The sequence below is a fragment of the Netta rufina genome (genome assembly GCF_964035555.1).
Source record: "Netta rufina genome assembly, chromosome: 3".
NCBI classification, from domain to species: Eukaryota; Metazoa; Chordata; class Aves; order Anseriformes; family Anatidae; genus Netta; species Netta rufina.
In genome coordinates, this window is record NC_140125.1 from 30462539 (window position 1) to 30479814 (window position 17276).

Genomic DNA, 17276 nt, shown 5'->3' on the forward strand with positions numbered 1-17276 from the left:
AGGTCCCTATCCTCTCCCCTTCCAGAAAAAAAAAAAGTATGAAGTTGGTCTTTTGTTGTTGGTGGTTTGTTGTGTTTTTGTTTTAAACTACTGAGAACAATGCTTGCATGCAGTGCTAATACAAGGGTCTCTCAACATACCTGTTAATTTTCCAGAGTTTGTTATCCTCCTCTTTCCACATCAGGCCAGTAAAGTACCCACCCTGCTAACTGCTCTGTCACATGCAAACAATTTAACAGGAAAACACTCCCTACATGTCAGTAATTTTGCCCAACGCTCCTGTTCCTCCCCTTGTGATAAAGAATCCTATTTGATGCCACCTGAAAATATAAGCATTGTGCTGACCACCACAGAAGCAGAAATAATCCAATAAATCTACCCAACTTCAGACAACGTGTGGTTATCTAAGACATAACATGGAAGGCCCGATAGCTTTTATTTTACATTAAAAGTTTCTTACATTCACCTGCACAGCTGAAATCTACTGAACTGCCCTGCCTCACCCTGACACAAACTTGGTTTTAGGAAAAGTAAATTTTATTTGGAGTGAAAAAGAAGCACATGAGTACCACAATATAATGTATAGAAACAAAGTCATTGTCAAAAAATCTGGAATAGGAATATGTAATCATGGGTTATTGCCAAAAAATCAGATTTTTTTTGTATTAAATCATAGCGGTTATAAATGAAAATCATTCTAGATTGTTTTACAACACTAATAAACCAAAATATGTCAATGTCATAAAGCAAATACTTGTTTTCCCTACATCTAAGGCAAATACATGGAATATTCTTTGTTATTTCTAAAGCATCTTCAATTTATAATTACAAAATTGTTTGTGCTTTGTTAGCTCTCCAGAGAAAGATCTTCTATAGGTTTTGTAAAAAGGAATTTAAAAGGGCATCAACACGTTAGACTTCTCACAAATAAAAGCTTAGTTTGCTGAAACTACAACAGCCTAACTGTAAGTATGTAACAGTTTCCTGAACCATGCACTTTGGAAGTAGAGAAGTACAGGGATTTTAAAATTAAAAAATAATTAAAAAAGAAGTAACGTTATAAAACATTTAACTCAATATCAAAACTGTTCTTTAATAATCGCAAATGAACTTTTTACAATATCAATTTTCTAACTTTCTGGGCACACTTTGCAGTAAACATTTGAGTGTCCTCTGTGAGTTACAAAGAGTAAGTTTCCTGTGCTATACAGCTAAAAAAAAGCTGGACATTCTTAACAACTTGGCATCACACTTTTTTTTTTTTAAAAAAACAGATCACACAATAATTTAGACAGCATTTATAGCATTACAAAATCAGAATCCCTCTCTTTAATCACTCACAAGAGCAGCCATAAGGAATACAACAGCTTTAGGAATACAAATAATGAGGATGTAAAACTATCTGTGCAAAACTGCATTATTTTACTGTCTAAAATTTCAGGGAAGTAACACCGCCAAAAGCAGAGAGAGGATAACAAAAGACAAACAGTCATGAAAGTAATGACACCTTCGATTTTCAAACAGGAATTACATTACGAAGTAAATATTAGGTATAGAAAAAAAAATCTGATGGCACCTTGAACAACAAATGACAACAAATGTCCTTGAATTTGCAGCTGAATAAGAACAGACACGGTTTCATGTTAAAGTCTCTTTCAGGAATAGCAATTGATTTAGGGGCATCAACTCTAGCATTTCTTTCCATGCAAAAAAAAAAAAAAAAAAAAATCTATCTTTCCAACATCTTTGCTTTGCGGGCTACCAATGCATTTAAGAATGAGCAGTCTTTTGAGGAGTGTGCTTTCTTCCATGCATCTGAAATCTTTAAAACAGCTGGATCATTGATTCCCTGGATTTCCCTACTCCAATCCATTTAACTGCAGGAGAGAAAAGCAAACTCGTATTATACATAATACAAAGCAAGATCAGACTTTATCTTAAGGTAAGATACAAACTCAGGATCTTAAATACTTCAGAAAATAAACACTATAGTCTATGAAGAAAAATATTATACTATTAGTAGGTTAAGAAACGATAATTTTGTCTACTCTTCTTAAAGAAAGAATTCACAGGTAACTTAGAACAGTCAGTCTTCAGGCTCACATTATAAAAAAAACCAAAAACACAACAACATTGACATCATAGGAAAAAAAAGACACAGAAACTGACAAAGAAGTAAAGGTCTGCCTCATCTCATTCTCCCAGCTTTGGATGGATCACAAGACCAGGTTTATTAGGAAACTTAATTAGGAAACTTAAGAACAATGAGCAATTGTTAGCTTAGGACCTTTTTTTTTTTTTTTTATATATTTAACATCACATAAGCATACCAGTGGTCTCACTGACTTTTTTAATGGCAGCAGAACTAAACCCCTACTATACCCAACCTAAAAAACAGTTTCTTAAGCAATCTCTAAAAGTCTCAGTTGAAAAAGAGCTACAGTGTAAGCCAAGGAAAGGATGCATATTAAAATAATTCAACAGCCAAATCGATAAAAAAAAAGTAAAATGGTAATTAAAAGTATCATCAGGTACATCAGACTAACTGTAGATACAAACCAATTTTTGATATTTTGCATGTTCAAGGCAGAGTGCATGAGAGAGAAGTTTTATGTAGCTGAAAAAAAAAATAAATCTGCTTTACTTACCAGGAACACCCAACTCCCTTTCTATAAAGCGAACATAGTTTTGTGCATTTACAGGCAGCTCATCGAATGTCCTTGCATTTGATATGTCTGTACCCCATCCTGGGAGTGTCTCATACCGAACCTCTACTTTATTTAAGACTTCCTGGTTGGCTGAAAATCAAACAGAAACACGATATATCCACAAAGTTTATGTATTTTCTACCACTAAACACAGCTATAAGCTTTTTGGTTTTTTTTCTTATACGAAGAGACCTTCTCAGAAGACAATACCAGCACCAGAGGTGCTAACTTGTACCTTTTTCTTAATATAAGTGGAGAAAATAAGCCCAAGCAACTATCAGGACTTAGACTTTAGGAATTCTTGTACAGTTTGTGGTTTAAGCAAAACATATCTGTGTGACTGTGAGTACTCTTCAAGGAAGTTTAATTCTTTACAACGTTGATTCTTCTTGCTGTACAAATACAAAGATCCAACCCTCCCTTTGTGAAGGAATTTGGATGATGTGAAAACAAAATTATGTAACAGCTGGTAAGTACTAGACAGTTAAAATACATTTTACCATTGCATAGGAGTGTTCTTTTTATTAAACAGAGTCATAGCATGTCAAGAGCACATAGCATGTACTGTTTATACATAAAACTGTCATGCCCACAGAGCCTTTGCCCCAAAACTCTACATCAGGCCTCTGTCTGTCTGCAGCCAGCTAAGCTCTTAAGGGCCTCAACTACAGAATACTACAAGGAAGGCAGTTTGCCAACAAGGTATATATTACCAACCTTCTTCCTACAGCAGAGCCTGAAGCATTTACCTTGATCAGACATAGAATGAGTATCATCCTGTATTAAAGACAGCTTTTTTGTGTCTACCATGACAGTCAACAGTGTCAGATTTTGTCTACCAGGTCAGCTCTGTGACCTGAAGGTGGAGTGACACGTGATGTACGAACAGTAGCTGTTCCAGTTACTTCTCAGAATAGAAGCAATGACTCGTTTCCATTTTGCCCTTTATTTAATAACCTGCTATAATGATGTCCATCAATTCTGAATCCTGTGATGATCTCAAGCACTGGAAAAATACATTGTTCTGGAATCGAATCATTCCATTAATTTTCTGAACATTAATCTTGGAATGACATTGGGCAGCAAAACAAAAGCCTTAAACCCAAAGACAGGAAAAATGTATCAACAAGAAATGGAGGCTACTGGGCATTCTCGCCTTCCTGAAGACAACAGTGTTTTACCAACAGCACTGTAATTACTGTTACGTAGGCTCCATGTCTCAGATACCTGATCAAGTCACTACTGCAAAGACAGAAGACATCCAGTCCACCTGGGAGGGTGTTTGAGGTACAAAAGGCACAATGAAAGTGCACATAGAGAATCATAGCTAATCCTCCCGAGCGTGTGCTTAGCCAACAAGCTCAGGCTCAGCACATCGAACTATTTGTCCTGGTGCAGGTAAGAGCTCAACAGTAGGGATGTTGTAAACACAGCATTTATGAGCTAGGCATTTTGAGTACGGGTGGAAGAGGGCTATATTCTATTGACTTTGGAGCCAATAGTGAAGAAGTGCACAATTTTTGGACCAAGGTGTTTAAAGGTTAAGGCAAATGATTCTGAATCAATACTTGCTGCAATATGGTCAGCCCTGACAAGCAGGCAGGAATACTAAGGATGTCGGGTTGCAGAAGCCAAGAACAAGCACTTTCTTTTATGTCACGAGTAGTAACAATTGAGCTGCTGTCTGCTGACCAGGTAAATTGTAAGATAGCTATATTCAGAGTGCAAAACCACAAACTAACTTCCAGGCATTGCAGATGATCCAGAATAAGATGTCAGTCTTCCTCTAAGGAACAAAGAGTGACCAAACACCTAACCTTGAAAGTCTACAGACAGTTTGCCCTCTGATGATGATAACTGGGAGAAAGCTGAAAGCACTTAGAACTGAGTAGTCTAACCTTGCCTACAGTCTTCCATTACTCTTTGTTCAATTCCTTACTTCCCCAAAAGACATGAAGAAAAAGACGTGATAAATTTGATGTTTCACGTGATTCTCTCATCTTGCTCCAGCAGGTGTGTTAACAGAAGATGTGTGGTAAAGATAAGACATGAAGTGAGCTCAGTGCAGGAACAGATACAGTAACCATCTAGATTTCTCTGATCTCTTCCCTGAGGGGATTTATCTTTCAGGCTCTCTGAAACATTGCTTATTAACAGCTGAATTGGATAATGGAGAGCACAGATATAATGACATCTGGTAGTCTGGTACTAGAATTTAGAGAAAGAGTGGTGTGATATTACTCCCAACACAAAAAGAATAGCTGGAATTTGGGATCTCAGCTTACAAGACTTCCAGAAACCAAACAGTTACATAGGTCAAACCAAAGATCCATCTACTTCAGTGTCCTGGCTCTGTAATCAACAGCAAATGCCCAGGAAAAGAGCACAAGGAAAAGAAAAGAAGCAGACATGAAGTAAAGTTTCTGAGAAACACTCTTGCAACCTTCTAAGAACAAGAGGTTGTATGTATCTGTGCCGAGATCAACCAATGCCTTGTACACGAGCAGGACTAGACTATGGCTTTCACATTGCTCTTAATCTGGATGATCTTTGAGATGGTAGGAACTTCCATCTTTCTTCCATAAGCTCATGGGAATGAAGTGGCCAGCTCCAAAGCAAAAGACTAGAGCCTCAGTGTTACCACCTGAGGTGAGCCGTAAATTTACAAAGCATGTTTAGTTCTTTCTTACCAGATTAGGACGTGTCCACAGAAAACTAAGCTGAAAAACTGAGCAAGATTCCTATGATTCTCAGATGCAGCAGAAAAAAGGAACAATATATGAAATATAGCATGATTTTCCTGAGATGCTGGGTACTCTGTGTGCTTCTAATTTAGAGACAGTTATTTCACAAGAAGGGTAAGTCAATAACATCTCCAAGAAAGTGGGAGGTAGGGATGAACAGAGAGATAAATAGCCTGCCGGTGAAAAGGTTCCCAGTCTAGAATTCTTCTAAATTAAATTCAAATAGTTAAAGTGGCAAGGTAAGAAATAAACCCCTCTCTGAGAACCTGCAGAACAAAGGGTAAAGAAAGTTTCATTTTGCTTTTTTTTTTTTTTTTTAAATGACGGGGCAGGAATAACAAGTAACCCTCAGGTTAGATGACAGTGCTACCACCAAAGTACTTGCGGAGTAGTCCTCAGTTCAAACATGCATTGTCCATTACATTCAAAGGATATTTAAAGTGTACAGATGTCCTTACTATTCTGAAAAGGATATCAATCAAGCAATACTTGAGTTTTACAAATAGAAAAGCATTCCCTGGTTTAGTGTAAGATGTGCAGTAAACTTCCTGAATAACAGTTCATGCCACAATGCTCAATATGCATTCACACTGTAGCTGACACGTTAGCTCAAAGATACTGGAGGGCTAACCAATTAGAGAATTTCCGAGCACATGGAAAAAGAGTTACAAATTTTCCCCAGTAGACATGTTAATTTCAAGGACTACTGACAGATCACACTTATACCTTTGTGAGGCACATCTGAATCTTCCATAAACCCTGATGTGAGTTGCATTTGATTACTACATTTGGTATCACCTGCAAAAAAATTCTCTGCTGATGCTATCATATAAAACATTATAACCTGTGACCAGCCTCAAACCCTGATGTAGTAATGAAAACACGTCTATGCGCACATCAGAAAAACCAATCCTTAGTACTCGTTGATGTTCTTTTTCTTGGAGTATCTCTACAACAAACTGAAAAAGATGTGTTACCAATGAAAATGGTACTTTGAATACTTCAACTGCCAGATACATTTTGAGCACTGTCCTGCTTAGAGAGGAGCTATAGTTTCCATCATGCTAAGCTGGTGTATGTTGGTCCTGCATTAGAAGGTACAGTCTTGTTTTCTCCTATGAAAACTGCTCATTTCCTCCTTGCACCTTCTCCCCTCTCTTTTCCATGGTGCAGGTGTGCCTAGGTTTTGGCTGCTCTGTGATCCATTAAAGGGAACTGAATTGTTAGAAAAATAACACACACAGAGAAGTCTGGCTTTTCAAACACAGTTTCCTCATCTGGTTCACTGCACACCTAAATGAAGACTTGTCCTGCTAGAAAATGAGATGAACAGAGTACTGAGAATCAGACACTGGATCTACAGTACAAAACGAGAGCTTTGGATTTAGCTTGAAGGTAATGCAGGCTGTATTAAAATAATGGGATAAAGCAGATAACATTTACATTTAAGGAGTCAAGCTTTAGATAACATTTTGCAGCTTTCTAGTAAACAAATGACACTGGTACAGGTGTGGCACAGAGTGCATCTCAGAAGACATCAATGGCTTGGTGGTGAAGTGACAAATTACTGTCATACATTTTACCTAAATGCATTTGACTTATTCTCATATCAGATAACAATTTTAAATTTTGGTGAAGTGTAAAATAAGTAGTCTTACCAGGAAAATGAGGTATGATTTCACCATCTAGTTTGTATGCAACACCAACTTTGATTTCTGAAAATATATCCAAGATATCCAATTTGGTAAGAGCCAATCTATAAAGAAACATTACTCCGTTTAAACATGTTTTTAACAACTCTCAACTTTGATCATATTTTAAAGATACAGGAAAAAATGGATTCTGCACTTTGCATACACTACAATTAATCATCTTTCCTTAGCAAAATGGCCTCTGACACTATTCCATTTATTTTGTGACTTTAAAAAAAACAGCTTTTTTGTTGCGTGCTTAGATCTAATACTAGAAAAGGGCAAAATTCAAATAACAAGTATTCTTCAATTAAAATAATTGGTCTATAGTTTTAAGTGGTAGAATTTTAACTGGACAGAGTGCTGCCAAGATACTTTATGCCCATTCATTTGACATCGTTACACAGCACAATGCCTGTTGCTGTCTCTTCTTGTCCTTTGCCAAATGTTTCTGTCCTTATAGTGAAGGCAACAAAATAAGGAAGTACTGGCTCTGTAAATATCCAGTTTCATAACCAAAGCGTATTATTTTAAATACAAAGCACAAGGGACAAAAAAAGCAAGACAATTTAAGTAAAGGACGTGTTTAAACAAGTTGATCTACTAGAATTTCATACCAATTTTGTTTCACATCCCCATTTTTCATTTTAATGAAAATCCCAAGTTGTATACATGTTTTCTACACTTACACATACTGCTAAAGATACCAATAGGTTCCATCTCTCTTTCTTTGAAAATAAACCACGAACCCCACAAACTATAATATGTTTTAAGGCCCTTGTGATGCATTTGATTTGGTTTGGTGGGATGGCAAAGAGAATAACACAGCTTGAAGCATCAAATACTATGAGATGTAAGCATTTCTACAATATAATAGGAAAAAAAAGGATATGAAGACATATATAAAAACTAACTTCCAAGAAAAGGGATAATTAATTTATGAAAACATCAAAACAATAAATCAGTACTAACAGTCTGTTGCTTACTACCACATGTACAATTTAATCTGTAGCGTATCATGATTTTATGTCAAGTTGCCAACAAAGCTGAGAAAACTTACGCAGTAAATCCATTAATCATATAGGCATATCGGAGCAGCACAAGGTCCAGCCAGCCACATCTTCTCTTTCTACCAGTGGTAACACCATACTCTTTACCTCGTATTTGCAGCAATTCTCCAGTTTCCTAGCAAAGAGTAGTACTATTACATGAGCCTTTTTTCATTTGCAGTAAGTATACATCATGTATTTTAACACCATTTTACAATACTGTAAAGTACCTTAAAACTTCTTCCCCCTATTTTTTTTTTTTTTTTTTTTTTTTTACAACATTGTCTATAGAGATGAAAACAGAAAAAGTTCTATTTCTAGTTCAAGAGAATGCTATTTGAGCAAGTCTCTGAAAATTTGTTCCTGCTTTAGCCTTCTATTCCACAAGGAGATCTGAGAAGCTGACAATCAGATTTGGCAGTCCTGTAAACTCAGTTTAGAATGACAGAGTCATTGTATAGTTTTGGTTGGAAGGGACCTTAAGGATCACCCAATTCCAACCCCTGCCATGGGCACGGACACCTCCCACCAGACCAGGCTGCCCAAAGCCCCATCCAGCCTGGCCTTGAACACCTCCAGGAATGGGGCATCCACAGCTTCTCTGGGCAGCCTGTGCCAGGGCCTCACCACCCTCCAAGTGAAAAAACTTTGCAGACTTTGGACTCCTTCATTAATATTCTCAAAAAACAGCTCTGAACACTTTCTGCCATGTCCAGAAACTGAACAAAGGTATGTTGGAGTTCTTTGCAATTAAGAATATTCTTAAAATTCTACCACAAACAACATGGAAATCACTTTACTTGCTGGTGAAGACACATGCAGGAATCCTAGCCACAGTAACAATCAGCAGGAATAAACAAATAATAGAACTGGAGGGATGAAATATCCTAACACATTGTCTTCTATTCACACTTAACCAGCAATACTGATTTAACGTAAGACACACACTGAGTTATTTCACCCAGTTACAGATCACGTCTAGGGCAGTTAGTGCTCACATTATTTTGTTCTGTAGGAAAGGCACCGATTCCAACTCTAGTTGTGTATGCTTTCACAACTCCATACACTTCCCCGACATTCTGTGGTGGCATGCCCAGACCCGTGCAAACACCACCAACTGTGCAGTTCGATGAAGTCACGAAAGGATATGTGCCTATTTAGAAATAAAATGGGGGGAGGGGATGAGTTAAAATCACTTTTTAAAAACAGTTTTTAAAACTACTAAAAAAATCTAACCTGGTAAGGATCACTACTAAATTGCACTTACCTAGATTTTATAACACTAAAAACCAAAACCAACTACACAATAATTGTATTTTGAGGTCACAGATTTAATAAGCTCCTAGATCTTACATACAATGTCTGATCCCCTTCTTTACTAAAACAATAGAAATCTTACCACTTCACCTGCAAAATTTGATGACGTAACAATTCCAAATGACCATACCAGTCAAGAATTGGAATGAGACACCAGGAAACCATACCTCATATTATACAAAATACATTCACTGACAGAACAACATAAGAATTTGGAAGGACACCCTTAAGGAAATTATATTAGGAAATTAGAAAATATGGATTTACCATTTTCTATTTTCGAAGAAAAAATAATGAGTTGTACAAACTGGTCAATATGATATAACAGTAAGAAATCACAAAGAAATGTAAATATAGAAGTTTGGAAAATGTAGAATTTTGCTTACCAAATTACTTGAAAAAATTGATTGCCACAACTAACGTTCAAAAAAATTAACAAAAGACACGTGAAAAAAAATACAAACCAAACAAAAAAAGCATGGCACAACTCCTACAATATAACCCAGTTCACTAATGATGAGAGTTTGCCTCTGGTTAAATACTCAGCCGTCACTTAAAGAGCAGCCTGGACATCAAAGACAGCTAAACTTCCTGTAAAATCTTCAGTTTTGCACCACTTTTTTTTTTTTTGTTAAACGTTGGAAGATGAAACAGTATGCTAATATTTAGTTGTTTTGAATCATGAACAAATGTTTCAGCCACACAGTAACAACAAGTTAAGGTTTTCTACCTTGTGCTTCATATTTTTATTTTTTGGTCTAAGAGTCAAGAGAATGGTAAAAAAGCGACAGCCAAGGCAAAAATACAGCAGTACAGAAAATGGAAGCAGTTAAAGACTGTTAAGTGAGGCTTTGCAGACTTTGCGAAGTTATCTGTGGCTTTTTTGCTTAACTCAAATCTCTAGAGAAAGACACAGGTTTACCTGTGTAACATGTTACATATATAAGTGCTGTTTGGAAGCACTAATTAAGTCTTCATCTTTTTTTGTGACAGCACAGCTGAGGTTCTCTTTAGTAGCAGGTAGTATAGCTAAGGGATGTCACAAATGCAGTCAATGAGATAGCTCTTTCTTATTCTCAGCTCCCCGCAAGGTGAACTGACAGTGGTTTACCCTCATTCACTAATTAAAAAGACAGAAAACTAGATTCACAGTCAGGGAGATGTGTGGAAGCCTCACTACACGCTCCAGAGAAGCAACACGGAATGCAAGACTTAACCAACTTCAGTGCCCACAGACACACACACACTAATAAAATTTACTTCTGTATCAGACCAGAAGCTATATGTATCTGTGCAACAAGGCACAGAAAATAGCCTCTTTCAGAACACTGAATCAAATTTGGTATTGTCAAATCTTTTGAGCAGGACTTGCCTGTTGTCACCTAAGTGTCCAACCAGCTGACAGTATCTACCTAAAGGAGAACAGAGATTCTCCTATCAATCTGTTTCTCACAGCACGGGCAGGAAAAAAAAAAAAAAATCTAAGTGACACAGATCTGTCAATATTACAGACATACCTGATGATTTTCAGACACGATCTGCATTTCCTGTGCTTATATGAAAACCAAAATTCTTAATACTTAAAAAAACAACACCCAAACCCTAGAGTTTATTGCAAATACCAGTTTTGTATCAAACACTTCCCTGTAAAAGCCTATTCAAAGACTTCTTTCTTCTGACTTGCTAAAACTTTCTTCCAGCATTCAGATTATCATGGGAAAACTGTGCTTACATTTACAAGGGATATTCTTAGATAAATCTTCCTCTTAAAGTAAAAAAGATTTTCACGCTTGTTTTGTTTGAAAGTGCCCAGTATCAGAACTCCAATCAGCTGAACACAGAGCCCATGCCAATTTCATATTCGTTTGACAGTATTACTTACAGGCTTTTATCTCAGGCATAAGCATCTTTGTAAAAAGAAAAATGATGCAGTTGCATGCTAGTGAGACTGAAGAAAAATGTCACAAAATGCAGCAGCCTATCATATAGTTTGCTTATGCCTACATAAAGGTAGAATAATGTCTGTCATACAGTTTGCTTATGCCTACATAAAGGTAGAATAATGTCTGTCCTTACAATATGGTAAGGAATACAGTAATCTCACAATACAAAAGGTGTTTCTATCAAGAAGCTTCTCACTTTATTAGCAAAATTAGTGTTAGTTACCACTTATAGTTTCAAATTGTTTGGGATAACCTTTTCATTCTTACCTCAGTAACAATCCAGATTCCTGGTTCATTCTTTGTGTTGTAAATCAGTGAAACATTGTTAAACAGAGAGTTGAAAAATGCAGTATGACTCTTCAAAAGTCAGTATTTTGTGCATATACTTTGCCTCTCTGCTATGGAGTATTAAAAAGCTTTCCACCTTCCTTAAATGCAGCTGTATAGATCTTGGGAAAACAAACTACTCCATGTGAAACATATATGCTGAAGTAATAGTTACACTCTATTTAAGAAGAGAAGTTTAATCACCTAATCCTTCCTGTCATTGAAAAGATTGATGTTGGGAGAATCTTAAGCTTTTTCAAAGTATGTAGTTAAAAACATTGCTTTCTCCTGTAAATAATTTGCTAACAATAGATGGAACTGTTCTTCCAGAATAGAAAACAATTATTCCATTAGAACAGCTATGCACAGAAGAGCTTATATTGAATTCTTTCACAAAATAAATATATAGCGACCTGTTTCTCATTAAGGCTATACCTACCAAAATCTATGTCCAACAGTGCTGCATTTGCACCTTCTACTAAGATCTTCTTTGGTGGTCCATGTAAAGCTTCATACATGAAATAGACACCATCTCTTACCATTGGTTTTATTTTTTCCATGTAGGCCTAAATAACAAAAGAGTAGCTTAGCTTACAGTACAATTTCATTATAGTAATGCTAGCTCAGAGTGCAAGTGCTCATATTTACGCTATTAATCCTTTTCAAAAGTAAAAGCAAACGTAAAGAAATGCCATAATACATGATCAAGGGAAGGAAGAACATCATAGCAGATTTACATAGTACGTATGTAACAGAAACTGAATTAGGTCTACGTATTGAAAGAAATACTTCAGTTCAGCAAGTGTAATGGATACCATTTAAGGTGAACCAAGCAGAAGTTCGATGAACTCCCACTACTCCATTCTAGAATTGGCAAACTAAGTAAAGCAGCAACTAAAGATATGAGAAGTATGATTTTTTTTGGACTGATTTTCTAAAAGAATTAGAAATGTATAACCGTGCATGCCCTCCTCTGTGCCACACATACTCCACTTTTTTTTTTTTTTTTTTAACCCATTTGTCAAATTTGGTTGAGGTTTTCTAAGGGGTAAAAAAGAAGTCTCAGACAACTAGACTTCTATAAAACAAACAAAAAAATAAAATAAAAAATAAAGGCTGAATAAGGGTAAGATAAATAAGAATGCAGCTGTACTGTGAAATTGTACTGCTAGGCATAAAGGAATCAACACTAGGGAGAACCCTCATAAGTGTAACCCAGTTGCTAGGGGCTGAGGGATCAAATTAAATTTTGTATTTAACCACAAGAATAGTTTGCTGGCAATCAGGCTTCATTACTTCTGCTGTTATCAACTTACAGTCCAACAACATGCAAAAAAAGTTTTTTCCTTAAGGCTTTATCGCACAGAATAGTAATTTACTTCAGTGCTTAAGGTTCTAACACAAGGAAATCATATTCCACATTACAACGAAGATATGCCTTCCCCAACTATAGTCTTGATGCTTTTGTTGTTTGTTTTTTCTAGCCAGTAAGTCAGAAATAATTCTCTGTATGTAAGATCTTTTCTTAAAGTCTACAGTAGTTTTCTTGTAACCAAGTTTTTAAATGCTGCATAAAGAGGAAAAGGTGTTTTTAAGGATGCTAGCAGACTTGATACATATCAATTTCCCATTATTAAGTTCCCACTCTTCACAGAAGTATGACAGTCAATCACCTTGAGACTTACATATCAGTAGCTCTGAACAGTGATTACATCATTTAAAAGACAGAAGCAGGCTTACCTTGAGCTTTTTCAATTCCCCTTCAATATCTATCTCTAAGGTAGGATATATCGCTTTGTACTGATTGGCTAACACTTTGAACCTGGAAGACAAAAATTCATTAAAGTTTGTTTTATTTGTTTCTTTTCTCTCACCTCCACCAACCTTGCAATCTACTGATAATGTATTTATAATTACTTTACAATTAAATATTTTTAAGCAGACCAAGAAATCAAAAAAATTAACAGCAACCAGCTTTAACTGTTTCCATGGGGACACACCCAGATATTGAAAACTATGCTCGAAACTTGCATTAAAGGACAAAAATTACCTTTCAGAAAACTCATCAAAATCAGAGACAAGATCACACATCCTGAGGCCGCTTCGTGCTGCTTTTGAAGAATATACTGGACCAATTCCTTTTTTGGTAGTTCCCAAACTTTAAAAAGATAATAACAGGAGTTACTATTGATATACAACTAAGGTGTTTTTTTCTTTAAAGCTAATACATTCTTACCATAAAGTGAAATGCCGTTATTGCAAACCTCGTTTTAAACATTCAAATACATGTTTCTTTTGGTACATAACTTAGTTTCAGAACATCACTGTTTATAGACATAAATATATTCATCTTCTACATACTTCTGTTTTTAGACCAGTAACTTTTTATACTTCAATGAATCTTATTTGCTTATTTGAACACAAATCCCAACTTTTCTACTTAAGAAACTGAATGCTAAAACAATACCCTTCAATACTATGAACTGAAACTAACCATACACCTTCCTAAAAACACATTTCATGAAGAGCTGAAAAAAATACAACCAGCATGGATTTCAGATTTGTGAGAAATATTTCATTTAATAGTAAAAGCTTCCAATGGAGCCAGAAAACCAAATACTGCCAAGTATCTAAGTAACACTGATGCCCAAAACACTGTACATACAAAACGGTTGAATAGATTTTCCCTGTAGCTGATTCTGAAAACCAAGATTACTGTTCTCACTCTTACCTAACAATACTTCCTGAAGAACCTATAGCTTAAAACCTAAAGCAATCCTTTCTAGCTTAAGTCAGCGACATCGTAAGACACAGTTTGCCTGCACTGACTTTAAGCCAGTCAAGTACAGGTAGACTTGAACTTGCTCAGAAGCATGACACCATATTTAACAAAGCTGGTTAGCTTAATGTGAGCAACAGTTTCATATCAATCAAATGATAATCTGAAAGACTGCAAAGTAACTCCTTTGCCATGTACCATTACAAGGACTAGAGCTAATACTTTTTAATATATTTTAGTTCTTACTGTTGAATATTAAATGGGTCTTTTCAGCTGATACTGGTAGAGCAAGAATGTCAAACTTAAATTTGATTTCTTTAGATTGTCTTGGAAGTATCATACCATAACTCAATTCAAGAGGGATTCTATTTCAAATAGAAGATACAGGCTAATCCCAAGGTCATATCTAAACTTCATATTAGAATGCATCAGTTGATATGCAAGGGAACTGAAATACAGTTCATGATCAGTACTTAAGTCATTTTAACCAGACCGTAACAAGTTTGGAGTAGATTCAAAACAATAATCTTGGAAAAGGTAAAACAAATGTTCCAATTAGACTGATGGCAGGGTGTGGTATGTTTGTCTCAGTCTGAAACGAAAGCATGGTAACCAACCTCCTGTAATACAGTATCATGTAACCAAACCAGGAGGTTGTGGCTTAAATAATTGACTCTAGCCTCCATCCCTATTCATACCCTTCCCAGATAATTTTTTTAAGAGGCTTTAGCTTCCATTTATTAGGACATGCCAATTCATAAAAGAATTAAGTTGTCAAAAGGTTGTATTTCTGGTTGTTAGAACAATTGTATAAGCATAATATACTTCTGTATTAGATTACCTTTTTCTATAACCTTTCTGCAAGGGAAGCTATAGAACCCTCACTTGTGATTGGCTTTGAGCTACATTTGAACAGGTGAAAGTACTCAGTTAAAAATTAACTTACTATTTGTAACGATCAGCTTTGAAGTGTTTGATACTAAACATACAAAACAAGTTTAATATAAAATGCAATACAGAGTCAAATCTACAGTTAGACATACTAGCAAGCTATTTCAAGCGTTTCCCCCCCCCCTCACACTACCAGGAGTCTTTCGATAATCAGTTTCTGACATCTCATGCTTCGCCAATCCTCAGTAGTACTTCCTCCTAAATACTAAGGCTATCTAAGTCACTGTAGTGGGGGAAGTAAATAGATTAATGCTTTTAATCCACTGGCAGTTTTAACAAGCTTGAGAACTGTATGATCGTCGCAGAATATCAGGATCATAATAATCCCTACAGAAAGAATATGTACAGCACTTTTAAGAGGGTCTTAAATTTCTTAGCTTTGAATGTAACTTTCTGGTGTAGCAGGGTTCTTTAGATCAGATGAAAGCAGGAATTTTTTAATTGGGCTTTCCCTTACAATTTTGAGCGTTAACTAATGAAATAGTAGTTCCATCCTACAAGAAGCTCAGATAGCATTTTTCAATCACAACTATTGCCACAGAGCTATTTTAGCTCACACTCCCCAAGCATTCCTCAAAATAATGCTGATAAAACAGTACTGGCTCATTAGAAATGTACACACATTCTACCTGTTTTCTTTTTAATTCCTAAGAGAACAGGTACCAAGACAGCTGGTATAGCACAGTCAAGTGTGAAAATGACTGAATGCAAAAACAATTGACAAGTTAACATACAATAGCAACCTGGATGAAGATATGCCCAGAAAAGACACTCTTAAAGGCTACTGTCATGGATGAAGACATTTTAGGCTTCTCAGTAAGGAAGACTGAATTACTTTTCATCCATGATACAAAGATACTTCCAGTAAACAATTAAAACATGAAGAAGCAGGAACCCTTTTTGTAAGGCAAATTAAGAACCAGGAATTTTTCCTTAAGGCAAGCTATCAAGCTAAAACTCTTTCATTATACAACATTTTGCTAGCCACTGGAGTACGAAATTGGAAGTGATCCCAAACACTCCACATTACAGACTTACAGGGATAATCAATACATTTTTAAGTTCAATGACAATCAATGATGGAAATCCAACACAGCAACTCATGCTTGTACTAAGCCATCCATTAAAACTACGTACTTCTTTCCTGCTTGTTCTTGCCTTTGTTGTTCTTGGATGCCATCAGCAGCTTGGTGGAAATCAAATACTAAAAAAAAAAAATTGCATAAACTGACATTTCGCATGAAACAAATGGCCATATCAGTAATGATTTTTTCAAATCAATTTTAGTCCAGTTTATCAACCTGGGAAAAAACATGCACATACAGGAGAGGGAAATAAAATGACAAGAGCTTTTTCTCTTCTTTTACAAGATAGCCCCCCCATCCCTTCCAAGTTCAGCAGTTGTACACACACCTTCCATAGAAAAACTAAGACATTACAGTCTTCTAGTGTCCCAAAAGAATGTATGGACAAGAAGCAAAGAAAACATGTAGTTGAAAGAAATCCTGGAAAACAGGTTACGGTAAGAAGTCATAATTTTGAAATTTAAGGTGGAGACTTTAAGTAAACATTCTCATTCATTCTGAAGATTTCTTAGACCATTTTAATTTTAGCAAGACAGCATCAATGGAAATGCATTTGGAAATAAAAGAAACTCCCATAAACGTTACCCATGGAAAGGATGCAATTGTTACCTGAAGAAAACATAAGTCATTTTCACAAGCCCTGATTTATTTTAAGTATTACATATTATTAACAACAGAGATT

At 35.9% G+C, this 17276-nt stretch overlaps 1 protein-coding gene across 1 annotated transcript in view; it reads right to left on the reverse strand.

The window, feature by feature from the left end:
* Nucleotides 1-495: 495 nt before the first annotated feature.
* The window catches only part of ADSS2 (adenylosuccinate synthase 2), a 35486-nt gene continuing 18705 nt past the window's right edge, over nt 496-17276 (reverse strand). Inside the window, exons 5-13 of the mRNA XM_084283581.1 lie at nt 16647-16713; nt 13830-13937; nt 13520-13601; nt 12219-12345; nt 9191-9345; nt 8204-8328; nt 7111-7208; nt 2649-2798; nt 496-1877 (exon numbers count right to left, since the gene is read on the reverse strand). Coding sequence (XP_084139707.1) covers nt 1825-1877; nt 2649-2798; nt 7111-7208; nt 8204-8328; nt 9191-9345; nt 12219-12345; nt 13520-13601; nt 13830-13937; nt 16647-16713 — 965 coding nt within the window. The 3' untranslated portion in view covers nt 496-1824. The remainder of the gene's footprint in view (nt 1878-2648; nt 2799-7110; nt 7209-8203; nt 8329-9190; nt 9346-12218; nt 12346-13519; nt 13602-13829; nt 13938-16646; nt 16714-17276) is intronic.